Below are 21,239 nucleotides of genomic sequence, written 5' to 3'. Positions count from 1 at the left end.
GCCTACAAGGCTGCATGAATACTTCACGCATTGCGTCAAACACAGTGCGGTCAGCAGCGGTCGGCGCGGCGTAAAACGCATAACGCCTACAAGACTGTAGGAATACTTCACGCATTGCGCCAAACACAGTGCGGTCAGCGCGGCGTGGCGGCGGAAGTTGAAATTATTAAACCACATTTATGCTTGTTCTTGCATAATTTTTTATGTTCATTTCTCACTAATGGAAGGCCTTGTTCACACAGAGATAGGTTTACGGAATTTAATTCTCGCGCAAAGTTCCTTGAACTTTTGCTGGTAGTGTTGACACGGCTTTTGCAAAAAATGTGTCCGACACGAGTAAACGCGTCTTGTGTACCTGTCCCTCTTCGGCACGTTCACTTGATGGTTTTTATTGATGTTTCAAAATGAACGAGAGGAGGGCGGGAAAATACAGGTGGCTCATGGGCGGCAAGCAGGTAAATCCGTCCCTGCAGCTATGTCCCGAAATCAAAAATTTTTTTGGTGTTCTGAAGATCATGAATCAGCAAGAGTCATTTGATTTTTGTTTGTAATTTCTGAGTGTACTATAAATTGAGAATTAATTAACTTACTATCCATAAAGTGAACGATTAAATGATTTCTTTGAGGAAGAAATCGGTCAATTTAAACTATCTTTTTTCAAAATCGCATTATGTATACCATTCCTGAAGGACGGATTCTTCAAGTATGAATGACACTTTGTTGTATTTCAAAATTTTTACAGAGAAAAATGTAAATCAAGCAAAAAAAATATTTGATGACAAAGAAGAAACCATGAAACTGTATACTTTTAAAAGTGTTTTTATTAATTCTTAAGTATAAACAATACTGACATTATTAAATATACCACTGGCTTAAAATTAATTTGGATGAAACATTCACACGTATTACAGAAATTTACAACACTATTGAAATATTTATGTATAAAAATAATTCACAGGTGTGTTTGGCTGTGGGCAACATCAGTGACAAGGCTTCCAACGCTGAAGGACTGAGGAATTAAAAATTGGCTGTTGGAGGTTATTCACTCACAGAATCCAGTAATAAGTTTACTTTTTTGCCCAGTGGAGTGAAGTAAAAGCAAAAAAAAATCACTCTAAAACAACGATTCTTTGCATGCAAGTGAGAGAAGTTAGAGTGAAAACCTTTGTTTATACTCCTCTTCCTTCAGTGACAACACAGAAATACAAGATTTTCAGAGAACTGATAAGCTAGGGTGCCAGGCCTGTTTTGATAAGAAGGCTGAGAAGACTGTCTTTGAGAACCCACGAGTTTAGAGGAACAGGGAAGTTACGAAATAATGAGAACAAGGGAAGGACTACTGATAGCAATAAAACAAAAAAAAAAAAAAAAAAAAAACAGACAGGATAAAGGAATAATATTAAAATGTTGGAAACCAATTTATCAAAGCTGGAACTTTTTGAGAGCAAGTACAAGAATTTACATCAAACTTTCACTCCGGGGGTATTTTCCTTTAATTCCCTACATTTTTGAAGGCACATGAAAAGCAAATGAAATGCTACATGAGATTCTTTTGCGACTGAGAATAGCCGAACATGAGAAATTTGGGGGAAATCAGACCTCAGCACAGAAGTTATTGCTTTTCATTGGACCAATAAATAGAAGCTCTAAAGAAAACGGCACTAAGGACACGGAATAAAGGACCCCCCCCAAAAAAAAGAAGAAAAAAGAAGAGAAAAAAAACCTGCAAAAAGAGTTCAAGAATCAGTTTCTTTAATGAAGAATTTACCTTCATTTGTACCATTTTATTTAATGAAAATATATAAAATAAAGATGCCATTCATTAAGAATTACTCAAACATAGATGCGTTTTTGAACCTTTCCCTGAGGGCTAGGTAGATGTTCTACTTATTTGCTGCATTAACTTGTACACATAAATCTGTCCTGTGGGAATGGGGGAAGGGAATTGAAGAATACCTAGTCATTTGAACACTCTACTTCAAATGTATTAATAAGCCTTTAAAAAAGATGCAATCCAATAAATTGTTTCATTTTATTAAACTATGACTGAAGTTAGAGATAAGAGGAACTGCTAAATATCTGAGATTCACTTTATTACCACCATTTGAGGTTGGATTATATCTTTCCAGGTTAGCTTTATAATTCACACAATAAAAGTGACCAGCAATGGTAACTAGAGCTGCTTTACTAGCAGAGTATGGACATCTCGGAATCATGTATTCAAAATTTTCACAGGTTCACTTGGCAGCTCTATCTTTGGTTTTCATAGACCTTAGTGGAATTCTGAAAATTTTTGAAATTTTAAAGCACCTAATCTGCAGTTTGCGTCAATTTTGTCGGGAATGAATTCCAAATGTAAATGTCCTTCCCTCTTCCTTTCTTTCTTTCTTCCCTTTTTCTCCCTCCTTTTTTGGGCAAAGAGGGGGGGGGGGGGGGGAGTGTACAGCCCTTACGCCCCCCATGGATCCGCCTATGCTGCACTTTAGAATTAAAATAAAATCTGTAACTTTCTTCATTACCCGGGCCTTTAAATAAATGTTAAGTTGGAGTGAGCAATTTTTTTTTGGGCTACCTTCAATTTTTACAGACAAATAAAAATTTTAGAAGGAAGTATCATGAAAACTCATAAATTTGTGATTTTTATGGGTCAAATCTACCGCTTAAGGATTCGAAAAATGTCTTTCTATTTCCATGGGAGTAAAAGGATTGTTGAACAGAAATGAAGTGACTCTTTAGATAAAAATAAGCAGTTGACTGATACAAACTTAATAGAATAGAAATGAAAAAACATTGAAAAAATACTCTTTTGTAATTATGACTAGATCTGGCAGCGGTGCAAGTTGAATGAAGAGAAAATAAAATAATTAAAGCCTGTTACTTAATGAATGAAAGAGAAAAATTAACTTAGCCACATACCCTATTCTTATGAACAGAAGGGACATACTTTGTGATTGCTCAATGTCTAAAGGGCGCAATAGTTTAGGGGAAAAGATACTAACACTTGATGGAAGGGGTTTATCCGTATATTTGAAGAAACTGTACTAGTCTTCCCTTGATGAAGGGCTAATGAAATTTTAATGAAAAAAAGAGGGTCCCAAAAAATTAAAACACATAAAAAAAATCCACACATCTGCATTTAGGACATAAAAAAATATTTTCTTTTTTCTGATTCCATGATTAACAGTGTCTTGTCATCAGTTCTTCAAGCCTCTTACAAAAAAAACAAAAAAAATAAAAAATAAAAAATCTACCTTCACCGGAGTAATGCTTTAGCGAACCTGGAATACAATTTTCAACAAGAGAAAGGGCTAAAATTTCCTTGTCATCCTTCTCTGCCCACTATTTTATTGATCGAGTAAGGAGTTTTCAAGTTCGGCTATTTTATTCAAAAAATAAGGGAATTAAAGGCAACACACCGAAAAGATATAAAGGAGTAGGGAGCATATTACAAATATATTAACTTTGCAGAGAGGAAAAACTTGTAGATGAGGAAACAGAAAGCAAGAAAAGAATCAGGAAGGGGTTAGTGGGAGAGACATTTCTTGCGAGGGAAATAATTTGCGTACTTTCACTTACACAGTAATCTATCCTAAATTTGAGAACTTTAAGAAATTTACTCAAAAGCCAAAATGATTTCACCTGCGAAATTAATAAACACATATCTTATGTGTGGGGCTCACAAAACAAATTCAACTCCTGTTTTATCACAATTGCTCCATTAAGACAAAGAATTTCAGCACAATAGACTGCCGATTTGTTCTAAAAATCTCACTCAGAAAATAGTGATGAGATAAAAAAGAAAGCAACTATTTACAAAATCAATACAAAATTATAGTGATCACAATACATTATCATATGCTCAAAATAACGTACAGAAGAAAGTTAGGAGCAAAAAGAGCAGAGGGGTAATAGTGGAATACTGCAGAAAAATTTCACTCTAAATTTATCAATTGTAGACATTATCACTTCAAAAGATTTTAGATCAGTTCTGATGAAAAAATGACTACAACTATGAACCAACAATCTGGGCCTGTTTGAATTCAGATCTCTTACGCGTCCGCTCTCGAAAAATTTTCAGGGTATATTATTATGGTAGCAACATAGAAAATATACCTGTACCAGTAAATTTATTCATAGGAGCAGATATAAACTGGAGCACTCCTCAAATTGAAATTAGTGAAAAGACACTTAAGAAAAGTACTAGATGATGAGTTGCTGTTTTAATTGAATTGCTAATGTGCCGAAGGGACTCCTCGAAAATGAATGGCCCAGATAATTGATGTTCAATTGCCCCTCAAGTTTTACCTCGGGACCCTATATTTAAATTAATACAAACAAAAAATAATAAATTAAATAAATTAGATTTGAAATCTTTACAAAAATACCGGCACAACGTACAAAATAATAAATACAAACTTGAAAATACCCCAAACTAAAGCAATTTACACATCATGCAAGGGTTAAGTCTTGATCCTTGGCACTTGCAATTGTGGCACCGACAAGAACAAATAAGAGGAGTAATTGGGACAAAATTTCGACAATTAGCAACGGAAAAAATGTCCTTAAGGTTCTGAGACTTCAACAGAAGTGGAACTTTACTCAAAGCATAGCAGTTACAACTTTTGACACAGTTCTTAAAACTATTTTGATTGAAATCGTCCTATTTTCTTGGGGTCAGGCTAAATGCTGCAACTATTACGGTAAAGACATTGTTCGTACAGGGAGGGTGAATCTAGATAAATTTTGAAGGGGAATTCCCAAATTTTAAGAGACAATGAGGAGAAAACGGAAGTTGATATTAGACTTATACTTGAGATCTGTGATCTTGATTAAAAATTTAGGACTTTCAGAATACAAAAGCAGTTTTTAGAATTATCCTTTACTTATGGATAATATATGAAATCTTAGACATGCAGCTTGGGTAATTAATTGGGTTCTCTGCCAAGCTTCTAGATCTTTGACGATCCTTCAGCAAAAAGCAATTACAAGTCAAAATGAGAAGACACTTCTGAGTTTCTTCCTGAAACTTGTGACAGTTTTCATAGTGTTTACAACGGTGCCTTGATAATTCATAATTAATTAAATAACGTGCAAGAGAGTTTTAGTTAAAGCTGACGTAAGAGAGCAAAAGATTTTAAAAACACGGTTTAGGTGCTTCATTAAATGAACTTTCTTCAAAAAATACTTTACCCTTTTCGAGTTGAGGTTGCCTGTCTTTTCAAAATCTGATGGCTATATCAGACTTTAAAACACCAGAATTGAAGTCCTAAACTTGATTTGACTAAGATAAATAAATAGGAGGAGAAACAATATTTCAGAGTTATAGTGCTGAGCCGACTGTCTTTTTTGTTTTGAAATATTTTCCAGGAATACTTTTCTGGAGATTTTCAACCTTATTTTTAGCTCTGGTGTTGGAGATCTTGATATATCAGCAAAAAGTCAGGCAGGTGTGAACAATCTGCATTACTCTGAAGAAAAGTTATCTCATGGTATTTTACATGTTCCTTCCATTCCAGCAGAAATAGGAATAGAAACTCCATTGAATTTTTCAATGGCAGCTATGAAAACGTTTCATGACTTTCCAGTCTTGATGCCTTTACAAATACAAAAATTAGTCTCGTTCGTAAAAAGAAAATAAAACTAAAATTCTTTCTGTAACAGGGTTAAATCCGATCTCAATATCCAAACTCTTCAACTATATTTTTGTTACTTGACCCATTTTATTTATTTTTGTGACATTGATAAATATACTTCAACAGGATCAAAAACATGATGAAGCCCATGTTATTTTTATTTATTTATTTTTTTTTTTTTAATTTAATATTTTTAGAAAATGATTGCTATTCCGTCAGAGTAAACATAAAAATCATTGAGACAGAAATTCACCAAAAAGCTCACTGTTTCTACAGATTCATATAACTGTTTTCCATTTTCACTTTGGGCAAGAATATGTTTAAACCTGTGATAACAGATTGCATTCAATTTTTCTTTTCCATTAGCTTGCGAGATATCTTTCAGATAAAACTAAAAGTTCTATTAGGCTACCAAAGAGGAACGGCTATAGCGTACAAATGAGAATAACCGCCTAATTCTGAGCTTTGTCAAGACCATTCCTTAAACAATCAAAGGAACTTGAACAGCAGTTTTAAAGATACTAGGATACTGCCAAAATTATACAAACAAGAAAAAGTCTGCTTGATCCTGTTTGATGAGCAGGTTTGATCAATACATCACTAAAAAAGGGAAAATTAAAGCTAAATAAAGATAAAAAGGGAAAATCACGGATAATAAAGCTTCATGTCAGTGGGTCAAACCATTTATGTATGTCTGTAGTATACTCCAATTGAACTAAGAGGTACTAGGTTAACAAATCAATCAAATAAAAAAATAGCAACGGTACAATAAAATAAAGTAAGAAAAGGAAGAGGGAACAATCGTAAAAATTGACAGGAATAAAAAATTAACAATTCCATCTCTGAGTTCCTCCGCAGATAATATGTTTTACTTTTTAATAGATGGAATTTTTGGGCGGAACTTACACAAGTAAATGCATTTTTTATGAGAGCTTTCCGTCTTTAATGTCCCCAAGAAAGGGAAACCATGGTTTACAAAAAAAAGAGGTCAACCCACACTGGGTTCATCACAGAAAAGAGAAGCCTAAAATTTCAGTCCTCCCCAAGATGCTAGTTTGCCGGATTCAATTTTGGGCTTAATGCATGACAGGATCAAAAACACAATTCCCATCTGCTACCTTGCGATTTAAGTAAATCCTGACACAATTTGTTAAAAAAATTTCAGTTGGTTCTTTAGTGCTTATCTTGGTTTCATAGTGAGAACTCAATAGCATAGAATTAATACACCAAATCAAGGAGGCAAGATGAGTCGGTAAAATCAGTTCCTAGATGGCCTAGGCGAAGAAAACACAAGTGATTCCAAAAACTGAATGAGAGGATGGAAATGCTAATTTTTCTGCCTGTTACGGCAGACTAGTCATAATAACAATTGTCAACAATCAATTATCAGTTGCTCCTCTTACTAATAAAAGGAAAACATGTTAAGTAGACATATCTGGATGACATCTGAAACCAACCTGAGGCCTGATTGTTGAAATTTTGTGAGTTTTGGAATAAAGTTTTGTGATTGGTCCAATTCATCAGTCCTCTTTATCACGCCAATATCGATGGGATCTGACGATAAAGTATTGGAAACTGAAGAGGAAACTTAAGCTTCTCATCAATGCTATCCGAAATGGGCACGATAAAGAGGATGAGTGATAAAGCTGACCTATCACATAACTTCATTCCCTCTCAGACTCGTTTCGTCCGGTCAACAAACAAAAAATTTCAACAATCACGTTGCAGATAGCCTAAGGGGAAAAGGAAGAAAAAAAAACCTATGATAAAAAAGCAGAACCGTGCAACAAAGGCATGAGGAATTTGAGAGATAGAGAGTTTGAGTTGGTAATCAAGATATGTTACCAAAGCTTGTACATGTAAAATTCGGTGTGGGTAAGATCAATCAGAAAAGTGCCTCAGAAATACCAGGAAAAAATTGCTGATTTTCAGCTAAAGCCTACTTTCTTCAAAAACTTTAATCCCTCGATATGACTTTGTGAGGATTATTAAACAGAGTAGAGGGCAGAACCTATAAAAACTATGAGTTCGAACCTGAACAGATAGGAAAGAATTTTCTCATACACCTGAAGGAGCATTTCTTTTAGGAATTTTACACCAATACTTTTACGCTTTCTGCTTTTCCTATTGGTATTTAAAGAGACTTCAAGTTCCTATACAAGTTGCTAGGCTTTTCAGAGAATGGACGCGCAAATAGGAACTTCTGCTGTACTTTCAGCTGAGATAACGTTTGAAAAATAATAAAACCATTTTGAGAACTAAAAAAAAGGTACTAATTTACTTAAAATAAGCCATTTTTCTTGAATTTGAAATATTTAAGAAAATATGCTATTTTCAGTTTCCTGCTCTGGTTAAACCTTTGATTCTCAAATTAGAAGTATACGTGTGGAGCAATTATACTAATTTTGGTGACTTTAGAGTCTCCCTTGTGTTTTGCGGAAACCACCTACTGAGTAAATGTGATCCGTAGGATATGCTAAGTACTAGAATTCAAGGATTTGCCTGAGAAATGACGCCCTGTTACAAGTATGGCAGTGGTCTACATCTGTTCAATAGTGATGCTCATTGATGTTCGCCTTTTTTTCTTATTTTACTGAACGGAGAAGCACATATCTGAGTTAGCGTTGTTGAACATAAATTGGTTTCAGTTGTGAGACTTTTTGTGCGCATCAAATTCCATCTTTGTGATGCAGATATATTTATGACATTAAGAAAACAAAAAAAAAAAACATAGTTTTTCCTCCTTAACCTGAGATAAAGTTGTGCAGAAGAGGTCCAAAATTGAAAAATATGGAACATGAAAAAAGATAATAGAATTGTGTACACTGAACTTGGAGAGGAAAAAAATAAAAATGGGTGTTATGAGATAAAAAATAATTAGTAGCCTTCCCCTTATCTTTTGACGCTTGCGCTGAACAGTGAATATTATGGAAGAGTGTAATCGGAAACAAAATCAAAAAATTTAAATTCAAAACTTGTCTTCGGACAAAAGAGCAATGAAAAAACAAAAATAAATAATAATTCAAATAAAAACACGCAGAGCTCCATTTGATTTAATGAATTGTGGATCAAAGAAAAAATTTCTGATATTGGTCGGATCAGAATTATGAGAGCGTCAAAGCGACTTTAAAATTTGACTGTAGTCGTTCATTTAAAGTTGGGAGTCAAACAAACTGACAAAGTGATAAAAGGTATACGAAGCATTCAGAGCAAATTAGCAGCTCAAATTTTGACTGATTTCAGTTACATTGTTAAGGTGCCTAGCAAGTAGACCAAGAAATAATATTCTAAGTGATTTCATTGCTCTAGCAATAAGGAAAAATCCCTTCCTAAGTTGACAAAACTGGCAAAGAGAACAAACAGAGAGAATTTGAAGACTAAAAGTAAACATTTTTGTCTAACTGACTCCTTTAAAAGTAACAAACAGCAAGTCTAAAGTAGTAAGTACAGTAATAATTTACAAGAGCACTAACCTGCACACATACAAAAACCGATAAAATACTTCATCGGAAGGAAAGGATCGGTTACAATAAAGAGGAGAATATGATCAGTTTCTTCACTTATCCGTTACCGATGTAATGCTTCAGATTGATTTGGAAGTTACATAAACAACACCTCAGAATAGAATAGTCACACACTGGAAAGAAGAAATAAAACAAATACTAAATTTTGTTGGAACAACTTTAAATGCAAATATTTTAATACCGATAGGGTAGTTCTACTGAATAGGCCACTGGGTAAGGTGTGTATATGAGAATTTATAGGTAACAATAGCGGTCGCTAACATCCACCATTTTTAGGGAAATAGCTTTTTTCGAATTCCGGAGCCCTTACAAATGCCAGTGTAAAGTTTCAGACTTCCAGCACAATTTTTCGGCGAGATATGAACTGAAAACCATGTTATTTGTAAAAACAGCGGATATGAGAATCCACTATTCTCCCCGGCCGGGACGGCAGGACAAAATGCCTGAGAACAAAAGGCATGGAGATTCGAACGCACTTGCGATAACTGCCCGCGCACCGGCCATGGGCTATAGCTGACACTCAAATGATACGTATCGAGACTGTCTTGCCAGAATGGTTGATTTTTTAACTGATTTTATAATTTGCTCCTTATTTTTGTTGTAGAAGTTACAAACGGTTTGATTTTTTGTTCAATTTTATTAAATGATTCAGCATTGACTTACTTTTGGTTCAGTTCAATTGTTTCACCAGCCTTACCCTTCCTGAAGACTTTGTTTCATGCATAAGAAAGTGTTCTCAGTAAAAATAGCGGATGTCACATTTTTTTCAAATTGCTGTTACTCCTTCAATTTTTCACTTACATAAATCGTAAAATGCGTGTTTTTTACAGGAGGAGTTGCTTTTCATGAAAATCTTTATAAGAATCCTCTCAGTTCTACAGGCGGCAAAGTGCAAAGTTTCGAAAACTTCAAATGCGATTTTCTCACAATGCAAAAACTCGCTATTGTTGCGTATGAGTCCTCATATGTCTCAGGCAAATACTTAAATCAGGCATTATGTCAAATGCCTAGGCAAAAATAGTCAAATAGTGTTACTTAGATTGAAATTCTGATTCTTTTCCAATTTTAGAAAAGAATTCATTGCTCTTGTAAGAAAGAATTCTCTGTAAAAATATATATCATACAATTTTAATCAATTTTTAAACGATTTTGATTAAACGACTGAATCAATTTCTCTCACAATCAGCCGATCAAGCACTTTCAGCACCTCTGTGTCGTACGTTGCAAGCAGAACTAAATTTAGGAACTTAAATTCATTCGATCACAATCCTGAAAAAGTTCATTTCATGTCCCTCTTATGATTTTCATTTAATCTGACACTTACTCTTTATGAGGATTTTGGATTGCAGATTTCTGCCCAGCGGCTCTCAAAGAACATGCGCATTCCATGCCCTGCTTTGCCGACAGGACTGTCGTCTTCGTTAAAAGTCTCGCAGTTGTTGAATATTAAACGAACATCGTTGCAAAACTCTGTCTTTGATTTGTACCTAGAATCATACAGAACAAATTATGAACACATTCAAAGAATTCAGTTGACTTCCACAGATGAGATTGGCAACAAAGGACTCTGATATTTTTCTTGACCCAGAAGCAACAAACCCAAGTACGGTAAAACTTCGATATAACGAACGTCCATATAACAAATTCTTCGAATTAACAATTTTTTTTTTATTTATAGGAGCTTTTTATTTTTTTATGGGAGAACTAGCACATGAATATGTCTGAAAATTATAGTGTCACTTCTCACAAGTAGAAGGAAAAATCACTTGGAATTCCGAGTAAATTCATGAAACAGTTTTCCTACAAAAAATTACATGTATGTTAGTGAGGAACACCGAAACAAAACAATTAACGTATGTTGTTTTGTGCAAAAGATGACAATTTGATCATGATGTTTTCACAGAGAGATATGCTATTTGATGCGACACTAGTCCTGCTAATTACATTTTTTCGTTGATTGACCACTTTTATGCTGCAAAAAAACAAGTTCAAAGTGCAGCTTGATACTAACTTTCACTCTGATAGAGCAACAACATGCATTGGAACAACAAACCCATGAAAATTGGCCATTTCTGCCTTGCAGACCTATAATTTTGGCAACAAATTTCACTAGAGGGTTTCAATGACCGGCTAAAAAAATTAAATTTTTTAAATACAGACAATCTAAGGTCAATAAATGCTGAGATTACAAAGATTCAGAGTAGGGCTGATTTCAACCCTGTGTCAGGGCTGGTTTTGGCCATTGACCACATCTCTCTTTTACCTCTAAACATTATCTTTTACCCTACAAACAGTCACACTGACAGTAAATTAAGAATATTTAAAATACAAAATAATACGCTACCCTGATTCCTGAAGCTTCTTCTTTATATAACTGAGATCCATTGGTGATTTAATCACTTTCTTATAAGTAGGGAATTGCTTTGTGTTCACTGGAAGAAGGAACGGCCATGCTTCATCGTGAGCTTCCATTTCTTCCAGCAATTGCTTGCAAGCTGCTAGTTCTTTTAAAACCTTTTTGTTCGGCTTATTATCTTCTACACTGTAAAACAAAAAATAAAGGAATGGTATTAACAAAGTCCTACACTAAGTTTAGTATGTGGTTATCTGACAGCCTACAGAGCAGGAGAGCAAATTGAAGGAAAAAAATTGAGTCATTTGTCGAAATGCATCCATTTAAGCAGGCTAGAAAAAGATAAATTCAAGTATTGTCAAAAATTCTTGCAAATTTTTGAGAGTATGTAGTTGATTACACAAACAGGGGGATTTTTTTATTGTTATAGCAAGGAACAACAATTTCACACTGTTGATCTTCACGACCCTGGAGGCTGATTTTGGAAACTAAAGCCAACACGAAAAAATATTAGACACAGCAGGAAATGGTTTTCAAGTTCAGCACACTGATTTCTGTTAATTACTACATCCATAAATGATAAAACTACATGGAGAACAATTTTTTACACTTCTTTCACAAGTCCTCAAAAATACAGCAGTAAAGCTGCGATTGTTAGTCAGATCGGGGCAACAAACTAATTCCACAGGTTAGGCTGAGTTTAATAAATTACACCAAACTTACCTGGGGGCTTGCACAGGTTCCGAATTTTGCTCAGGTGATGCTACAGTGTCGGGCTCCTCGACCGGTTTTTTACATGGGGGCTGCTCTTCTACACTTCCTTCTGAAGGCGTGACTGGGACACTGATTGGCGTCGCTGCTTTTGGAGGAGTATCAGTGCTGGGACGACCGTTGGAGATGGCCGCAGGAGTTACAGGAGTGCTAGTAGTATTAGATTTACGGATACTGCGTTTTTTTGGCGATTTTGATTGACAATTAAAACAAGACCATTTGCTACGAGGAATCTGTCGCACAAAAAAAAAAATTAGTTACCCTTTGTATCTTCATTTGCAGTTGACATGCTGTAAAAACTAAAGGTTTGAAATCATCCTTGGAAGTTCTGCGCTGAATCAGTGAAGCCAATAGCACATCTACATACCGAATGTGTTTACATTTTGACTGAATGCGCATGAGCTTAGATTGCCTGGTTGGAAGAACTGTTTTGGTAGAAACACTTGGTACTAAGATGCACTCACCCTTGAAAAATTGTGTTCTTTCAAAAACTTTATTTCTGAATTTTTGGCAGCTACGCCTTTCTTTATAAACACCATTGATTTAAAAAACGAGTGAAGTGAAGTCATTAGAATTATTTGCAAGTGCCTTAATGAAAGCAAAGGCCACTACTTTCCTATTTTAACAGTTTTGAACGACTGGAAAGTATGCTAATCCGAGCTTCTTTCCTTTTTCAATGTCATTTTTGTCAGTGAGAAGAACCTATCAGCAAAAAATGTTCTCGCTTCGTTCATAATGGAAAGGAGTGAGTAATAATGAACTAAAACTATAAAATAAACATTGCAGAACTTACGATGTGGACAGTTTTGGCAAATAAAAATTAAGAAATAGGAAAATCATATTGAGAAAATTAAATTACCTTTACTAAAGGTGGCTGCAAGCAGTCACTATGGTATGCCCGAGGACACTGATCACAGAAAATTAAGTTCCGTCCGAACTTCTTACCACAAACTATACAATTTCTTTCACCAGTTGCTTTATTTAAACACTCAAAACAGAACCTGGAACATTTTAAAAATTCATTAACACTCATGGAGCCTTTAGTGTGCCTTAGGTTAAAGTATGGATCTAGATATGAGGTAGTAAATTTGCAAGTTGAATATACAAAACTAGAAACCAAAGTCTTCAAAGCTTAGAGGCTTGATGAGTAGATTCATTACCATATATAAAGACTGTTCAAACAATAGTGATATAAATGCTCTTACTTTGAAACTAAGCTGGGTAAAACCTTGGTCTTTGTTTGGTTGTTTGGTGGTTGTTTGTTTGGTTTGAGAGAAAGCAAAATGGGCTTCTTAATAAGACAAAGATCGGCTCATTTAGTTAAAAATTAAAACATTAAAAAGGTTTGAAAACGGAGAATCGCATTAATGCTTAAGGAATCGACTGCAATTTTCGCTTGTCAAAATTAATTTCTAAACTACCTACTGTCAGACGCGCTAAAACAACTTGGTTACATTTTACCTTCCTTGTCATCTGAATAAGCGATATAAGTGTTTCAAGAGAGATCAGTCCAGTCATCCAATCGCACTCTGAAAACAGGAAGTCTGGCCAGTGCAAAACAACTCTTTAGCGCTCGTGTATCACAGTTGCAGAGTTATTTATGTTCTGTTCTGTACTAATTTTTGGTGAGCGACAAGTGATTTGGTAGTGTTACTGACATTTATTTCCAGTAACTTTACTCATGAATTTATGTTCAATACCCTACATTTTCGTTTTAAATTAGGAAAAAGATAACACTCAACTCACCAATCACCCTCAGGTATTTTCTCCATTTTAGGCTTGAAGCAATAGGTATGATAGCCTTTATCACAGCCATCGCACAGCAGCAATTTATCCTCACAGTCGCCGCTGTGACAAAATTGACAATTCGCTTTCATGATGCTTCTATCCCACGCGATCGATGCCTCAAGCATGTGTAGCGCCATTGAGACTTGAGCTGCTGTTTGTGCTTTTTGCACTGCCTCCCGCCATGTAACAAGTCCTTTGGGGATATTGTCAAAGTCTGTGGGCGAGAGCGTTTCCTGTAAGTTCTGCAGATGGTTCACTTCGCCAGTGCTGACACCTAGTGGCGGCTTCAGATACCTTCGTTCAATAGCCGACTCCACCGAAGCAAGTCTTTCTTTTGCTTGTGCGACAGGGTTGAACTCAGGGTCTTTAGCTAAGTACGCTGGGGCCCAATTACGGCCATCGCCACTGACCCGGTTAGGGCATTTCCAGCCTTTCACCTGCATGCTTGAGCTGGCTACTTTCTCTTCAAGGATCTCAACCTGTTGGAGCACACCCAGGTCTACTCGAAGGGCAATGTCTTCACATCGCGTCGCTTCATCTGCAGCAATGTCATCGCTCAGTTTCGCTAGTCCATTGGCTAATTTATTACATGACTGGAACAAAAAATGCAAATTCAATAAAATTTAGAACCAAAAGGAATTAAGTAGAAAAGAGTTGGCTTTAGAAACATAGGGTGGACAGCCCTCTGAAAAACGTCAGCTCAGTTCACACAGCGCAACTCTAGAAAAACCGGATCATTGAGGTTCAACATGATACATCAAAAATATTAACTTCTACACAGTCGAGTCTAATCATAGTGATCATTATCTTGCTGGTTGCGCCAGGGGCAATTCATCACAATGACCTAAATTTTGAACAAAGCCACACTGCTGTCTGCGGGTCCTCCGCAGGTGTAGCTTTGGAGTACCATGTATCAACACCATCTGAAGACTTTTAAAAAGAGATTAAAAGCCGCAAAAGAAATATTATATTCTGTCCTCCATTTAGATGGCCTGAAAATTCATATGGAAAACCTCAGGTGCTTTACAGAAGGGTCCCAATAGTATAACAGTGTTGAGCATTAAAACAGACTGCTCTGTAAAAATCATTTCATGGAAAATGGATGATTGGGTACCTTTAGAGTTGTATCCCATGCTTGGTCTATACTTGGCCAAGTTATAAATCGTTTCAGTTCCCTTTCGCGAATGCCACGTGGATGGAGACATTGCACCAACTCTGACAGTTGTTTCACATCAGATATTCTCCACCAACCTTCTTGGTATTCTGCAAAAAATAATGCAAAGACAGGTATAATGACAGGGTTGTATGTAAGGATAAAACACTCTTCTTTGTTCTTCTTTCAATTTCCACTCTCAAATTAAGGAGAGCTGGTCAATATTACTGCAGCATTGTCTTGTTATAACGTTTTGAAGAATTGGAAATATGCTGTATTGAAAAACGCTATGAAGAAAAAAGAATAGCTAGGACTTTAAAAAATTAACGTTGTCTCCTGAAGCAACTTAAAAAACATGTTATAATTCTGAGTGTTCAGTTCAATTAGCCTGACACTTACTAGTTATAGAAGATAGAAAAAACTTAGCGTAGCTTAAGGCCATCTTCGGGGAAGATAACCATCGACTGACTATGTGAAGCTGCTTTTTCCTACAAGAACGGAGACTAAAAATGACTCTCATTAATTTCATAACCAAACAAAACTGTATAGAAAAGAGAGACTAAAGGTACCTTTAGGTATAGATTTTCGGACCGACTTCTTAGGAGCACCATGTTCTTTCATGTAGGCTAGCTGAGCAGCTTCGTCTGGCGTCAACATCAGAGGCGTTGGCGAGTCTGGGGGACCTGGCGATGAAGCAGGAGGTGGAAAAACTGGAATGCGCAACTCCGTACAACCTTCTCCATACCTATCAACAAAATTGAATGCATAAACTCTAGATGCACAACTACTAGGGATGATAACACAAGAGGTTTATAGATTCATTTGTTTCAAGTACAAATTCAGTATGAACGTTAGATTAATAAGGATATACATGGAAAAATTACAACCTGATATTAAAATTTATTTCCTCCTACTGCTGAATTCAATATTCTTTTTCTTTTGCATTCCCCCTTCCCCCATCTTGACTGCAAATTTAATGTTGGAAATATGCTTACTTTGGACTTCTGCAGACTGTTAAAATCATGACTTACAAAAAAATTTTTAACATGAAATTTTACTACAACTGTCTTTCTTGAATCTTTATCAAAAGGTGTGACAAAGGTGTACAGGAAAACGGAAGGTGCAGTGGCAGAAACAGAAATTTCACTATACCTGAGACCGGGCGATGATGTCGTCACAGAAGAAAGATCACAGGGTTCTTTGGGCATTATTGTAAACCATCCAAAATCTGATGGTGTTTCTGCAGTAGTTTGATTACTCTGCAACAAAAAGAAGACAAAACTTAGAATGGCAGTTATTAGAACATTATAAGCTGACGGATATAAACCCCAATTCCCTGACAGGTTTTTGAGCCGAACGTTTTTCAAAACATTGATAGGCCGTATACTTTAGAGTTATGAACAGTTAAAAAAAAAAATGCTGGGATAGGTATCAGAAACTGCAGAGATGATTAGTCTTTATAATCAAAATATTTGAAAACTGCAAACAATGAGTCGGTGGCACCATTTTTTAAATTCATTTTCTGAAAGTATGGAGTGAACTAACAATAAGCCTCAAGAAATTCTTTCAGATTTTTTTGACCTCTTAATGGAAAAGAAATCTTGTTCTAAAAATGCCATAATAGAGGCTTGCTTAGCCCAAGCTCAATCAACCCGGTCAAAACAGGCCTGGCGGCTCATAACAATATTCGTCAATTTTCTTATTTTTGCACCTACAAAACTGCGCTCCACAAAAACCCTCTAGGATTGGGCTCTAACGTCGCTTTGAAAAAAAATTGTGGTCAGGGGGAATTTGTATTTTTTGCTACCCCTCAAATTCCCAACCAGGGCCTCCCAAGACCCGGACCAGTTCCAATGGGAATTTTTGCACTTCCCTATAAATTAGGCTGGTAAAAATAGTAAGAAGTACAAAATAAGTGAGCTTGTGTAAAAAGTAACAATTTGTTAGGATAGGAAAAACAGGCTTAATTTAATGTACTTGGGACAAGTGCGCACCTGACTCAAGCCCTTTTAATTAGCTGATACTTGGGTTTGAACTCAGCGACACGCACTAAAATCAGATGCAAAAGTGCTGACTAAATTTGGCTCTAGGACCATGCTTGAAAAAGACATTTGCACTTACTTGAGCTTGATCTGTTGCAGAACTTGAAAAAGAACTGTTAGATAGAGTCTCTAGCTTATCCTCTGCTTTCTCAACATCGCTTTTGCTATCAGACTCCACCTTCACCTCTTCTTTCACTTCCTCCTTTACTTCCTCCTTCACTTCCTCCTTCACTTCCTCTTTTACTTCCTCTTTAACTTCCTCCTTCACCTCATCCACTTCCATTGTCTCCTCTTTTTTGACCTCCGTTGAGTCTGTTTCCATTGGCTCGGCTTTTGTTTCCTCCTTGATTGTGGTCTCCGATTGTTCTACTTCCGTCTTCACCTCCATCTTGAGAGCGTCTGGGTCGGCACAATTGACTAGAGGTGGGATTTCCGAGTCGCACTCTGGTTTCACGACTACATCTTCTTCCTTGACCAATACGGGTGGCTCCATGTCATCATTCTCATTGGCAGCCGCTGACTCCTCTGATTTTTCGTCTTTCAGGTCGTTAACTTTTTCTAGTATCGGTTGTGGAGGCTCTGACGTGTCTTGAGAATCTTCGGCATCATTTTCAGGAATGGTGGTTTCTTCCTCTTTTTCTAGTTCCTTCTGCAATGGCAAATGAAATAAAAATAAATAATTTTTACAAGATAGACTGGAATTCCAGAGTCTTGAACTTCTGCCTGAAAGTCAAACATAGCCATGGACATGCCCCAAAAAATCAGAGTAAATTGTAATTAAAGCTCACTTCTTAATGCCAACAATTTTATTACATAGCTTCTCAAAATTTGAGAGCAATGGTAATGTGACCTTGATGAGGAGGGATTAATTTTAGAAAACTACGTGCAAATTGTAAAAATGGGGGAAAAAATTTTCACGTTTCTTTCCCGTGCAAGGTCTGCATTTTGTTCAATGTTATCATCAAGGATGAATAATAATCAAGAGGTCATCCAATATTTGAAAATGTTTCTCTATTGATAAGTTCGATTCAAGAATCTTGAATATGAGTCATTGTCTGAACAAATGTTATCCTAATTTGTACATTGGACGGTAAATAGTTGTATTCCTCTCCTGTTTACCTTCGAAAAACATCTGTTAATTAAACTGCTCTTACTTTTACACTTAATTTTATTCTTTGATGGTCTATTAACCTCTTTAAACATTATGCTATTGGACTGTATGTACTGAAAATTGCTGAAAGGAAAATAAGGGGATAACATTCCTGAATTCATTCCCCATGTGATTTCCCCCATTCTGCCACAAAAATAGAGATTCAAGTGGGTGACTGGGGTAGATTTTTTCTTCAACCCAAGAATTATAACGTGCATACCTACAAATTAAGGGTAATTTTTTTTTCCCAACGTTTGACAAATCTTGTGGTAAGCTACGCCCTAGAACTTAGGACTTTTTGGAAAACTAATAGAAACTTCATAAAACATTAAGGTCTTCCTAAATCATTTACGAACGACCTTGTACAAGACAGAATTGCAGGGCCCTCAAAAGTACACAAGAACTAAGAAAATAAGCAGGTACCATTTGTTGATAAATTTCAGGTTCAGCAGACTCCATTGCTTCGACGTAAATTCCGCCAGCAGCTGGGAGAGTCCAATACCTCCTGTAGTATCGGTCCTCACCAAAGCACGTGGCACGAAGTTGGCCGGCTGCTTCACTCAATGACTGCATATTTTGTTCCGACTGCTTGATTAATTTTTCTAGTTTCCGATTTAGTTCATCAACTGAGAGTTTCTTGTCTTCCTCCTGTGGACAATACCAGTTTATTCAACAGTTTCTCATAAAGTTACAAGTGTCAAAGTGCTGGCAGGTTCTAATTTGAGTAAATTTAGGGTTTGCCCCAACACCCATTGACCCCCCTTCACATCAATTTTTTTATGGAATCAAAGGCAGAAAGTAAATGAGAGCTGATTTGTTTTTGCTTCATTTGAAATGTTTGTACCAAGGTCTCTTTAACACGACTCTCATTCCTTGCATGTTCCCTTAAGATCCTCTACATCTTTGCTTTTTCTCTCAAAAACATTTAAAAAATTCAGCTTTTAACTTTCAATCGACTTCACACCTGGTGGGCACATACAGACGTAAAAACAATATCAGGGTGTCTACTAGAACAGGCTGGCCAAAAATCAGTGCTTCAGCAGTATTTCTTTGGTACATTTCCGAGAAGTTCGTACCTCCTTAACAGACAACTTTAGTGCTTTTTAAGTGCCTCCATTCAACAAAATTTGAGAAATTGCAAAAATTTGGAACTCTCCCTCAAATGGCAAGAAAAATGGCGTTGACACAAAAATTCGTTGGTGGCTTGCAAATTACGGACTGCACAATCACAATCTTGCAGGCAAATACTACTCTAAGAATGAATGTGCAGGGGATTGCATACTTTCCAAGCTTTATTGAGAGACATGCGTGGTATGAAGGGAAAAATTCCTGACCTTCTTACAGAATTTCCACACTTTTTCAGTACTTCTGGACCACCCTTAAAAATCAGTGTTGTTTTTGGACTGGCAGACACTCCAGAATATGTTCCCTTGATTACTAAATTTACCTCATTTAAAGTCAATACATTTTCTAAAATTGCAGCGGCAACTTCAAAACATACCTCTTCAGGTTGAGTGCCTTCACTGCCAACATCACTGTCAGCAGCTTCTTCTTCTTCTTCTTCATCATCTGCAGCTGGCTCAGTTCCAGGCGTCTCTGGCCCAGGTAACATGGTGCCAGCACGAAGTTTTCGACCAATAGCTTGCTTCAGTCTGAAAGTTTTGCAAATTAAGATTTAGTCACTTTCTGTCCCAGTAAAGAGATTAAATCTATTATCAAAGCAATTTCTGAGAAATAATTGAGAAAATTATTCCTTTGTTTGTAAATGAATCAACAAAAATTGTTGTATTTTGATTGATTGGATTATTTGATGGTTATTTGATTATTTGACCAATTTAGATTATTTTCTTTGATAAATATTTTTCAAACTGTCATTCTTTATATATTTTACCTTTTCTCTTCATGTGGGTGTCTACCAACATTTTTTCGCCCTTTCTCCCAGGTTTTCTAGGTTTAAATGACCCTTGAATTTTCCCTGACCTTTTTTTCCAAAGCGAAAGAAGCACAAAAATAAATATAGCTCAGCAAAAAGTACCAATACAGCTTAGTAAGGGCTCAAAAACTTCACAACGAAGTGGGAAAGAGCACTGAAGCATCTGAAGTTATGCGCAAAAAAACACAACAACAACAATCTCACACTGGAGTTCACAGCGTTCCTATTACCCGTTTTCTCCCTCAAACTTATTCCTGACCAATTTCATCTTCCAGACTTTCCAAGTCAGTAGACACCAAGTATTAATTTAAATTTATCATCAGAATATATTGTAATTTTATTTTTCATTTTGGTTTGTAGACGTTTAGTACTTATAGTAAGATCTCAAATTATTGGATTGCGATTTAACGGATTCCGCAATGTAACGGATCAATCCTCCGGTCCCTTCAGCGGGACCAACTAGCGCGATTTAACAGATTCGGCCTCTGGTCCCGTGATATCCGATAAATCGAGGTCTTACTGTAAACATTAAAAAACATTTTTGATAGTTTTGGCAACACTAAGACCAAGGTTTTTTATACTTTTGTTGTACATAGTTACTTCATAGTCAGTATTTATTCTTCTACTTTTGCTCTCATGTTTGCTATATGAGGCCAAAAAACCTTAAGACCTTGTAAACAAATCATGTATTTGTTCAACATCAACATGCTGCGACTATTTGACTTTCTTGTTATTTTTATGTGGACTCAAATATCTTCAATCCTAATGGGTACAAGTTCTTATTTTGGATTCATAGTATTTTTCACATTTCTTGTTTGAGGCCGTTTCTTTACATTATTCAGTATGCAAATAGAAAAAAAGGCAGCACCAGCAAAAAACATGAGAGCATCTT

At 36.1% G+C, this 21,239-nt stretch overlaps 1 protein-coding gene across 2 annotated transcripts in view; it reads right to left on the bottom strand.

Annotated features, from left to right (window-relative positions):
- Positions 1-803: 803 nt before the first annotated feature.
- Positions 804-21,239, bottom strand: part of tou (bromodomain adjacent to zinc finger domain 2B toutatis) — a 68,532-nt gene continuing 48,096 nt past the window's right edge. For both annotated transcript variants that reach the window (XM_019046453.2, XM_019046454.2), the window contains exons 17-28: positions 19,916-20,066; positions 18,838-19,062; positions 17,344-17,913; positions 16,375-16,481; positions 15,792-15,967; positions 15,184-15,332; positions 14,028-14,662; positions 13,141-13,282; positions 12,234-12,514; positions 11,502-11,699; positions 10,482-10,644; positions 804-9,270 (exon numbers count right to left, since the gene is read on the bottom strand). In XM_019046453.2, the coding sequence (XP_018901998.2) occupies positions 10,485-10,644; positions 11,502-11,699; positions 12,234-12,514; positions 13,141-13,282; positions 14,028-14,662; positions 15,184-15,332; positions 15,792-15,967; positions 16,375-16,481; positions 17,344-17,913; positions 18,838-19,062; positions 19,916-20,066 (2,794 nt within the window). In that variant the 3' untranslated portion in view covers positions 804-9,270; positions 10,482-10,484. The remainder of the gene's footprint in view (positions 9,271-10,481; positions 10,645-11,501; positions 11,700-12,233; positions 12,515-13,140; positions 13,283-14,027; positions 14,663-15,183; positions 15,333-15,791; positions 15,968-16,374; positions 16,482-17,343; positions 17,914-18,837; positions 19,063-19,915; positions 20,067-21,239) is intronic.

Source organism: Bemisia tabaci, chromosome 2, assembly GCF_918797505.1.
Source record: "Bemisia tabaci chromosome 2, PGI_BMITA_v3".
Classification (NCBI taxonomy): Eukaryota; Metazoa; Arthropoda; class Insecta; order Hemiptera; family Aleyrodidae; genus Bemisia; species Bemisia tabaci.
Note: the sequence above shows the minus strand (reverse complement) of the source record. Positions and strands in the feature narration are given on the sequence as shown.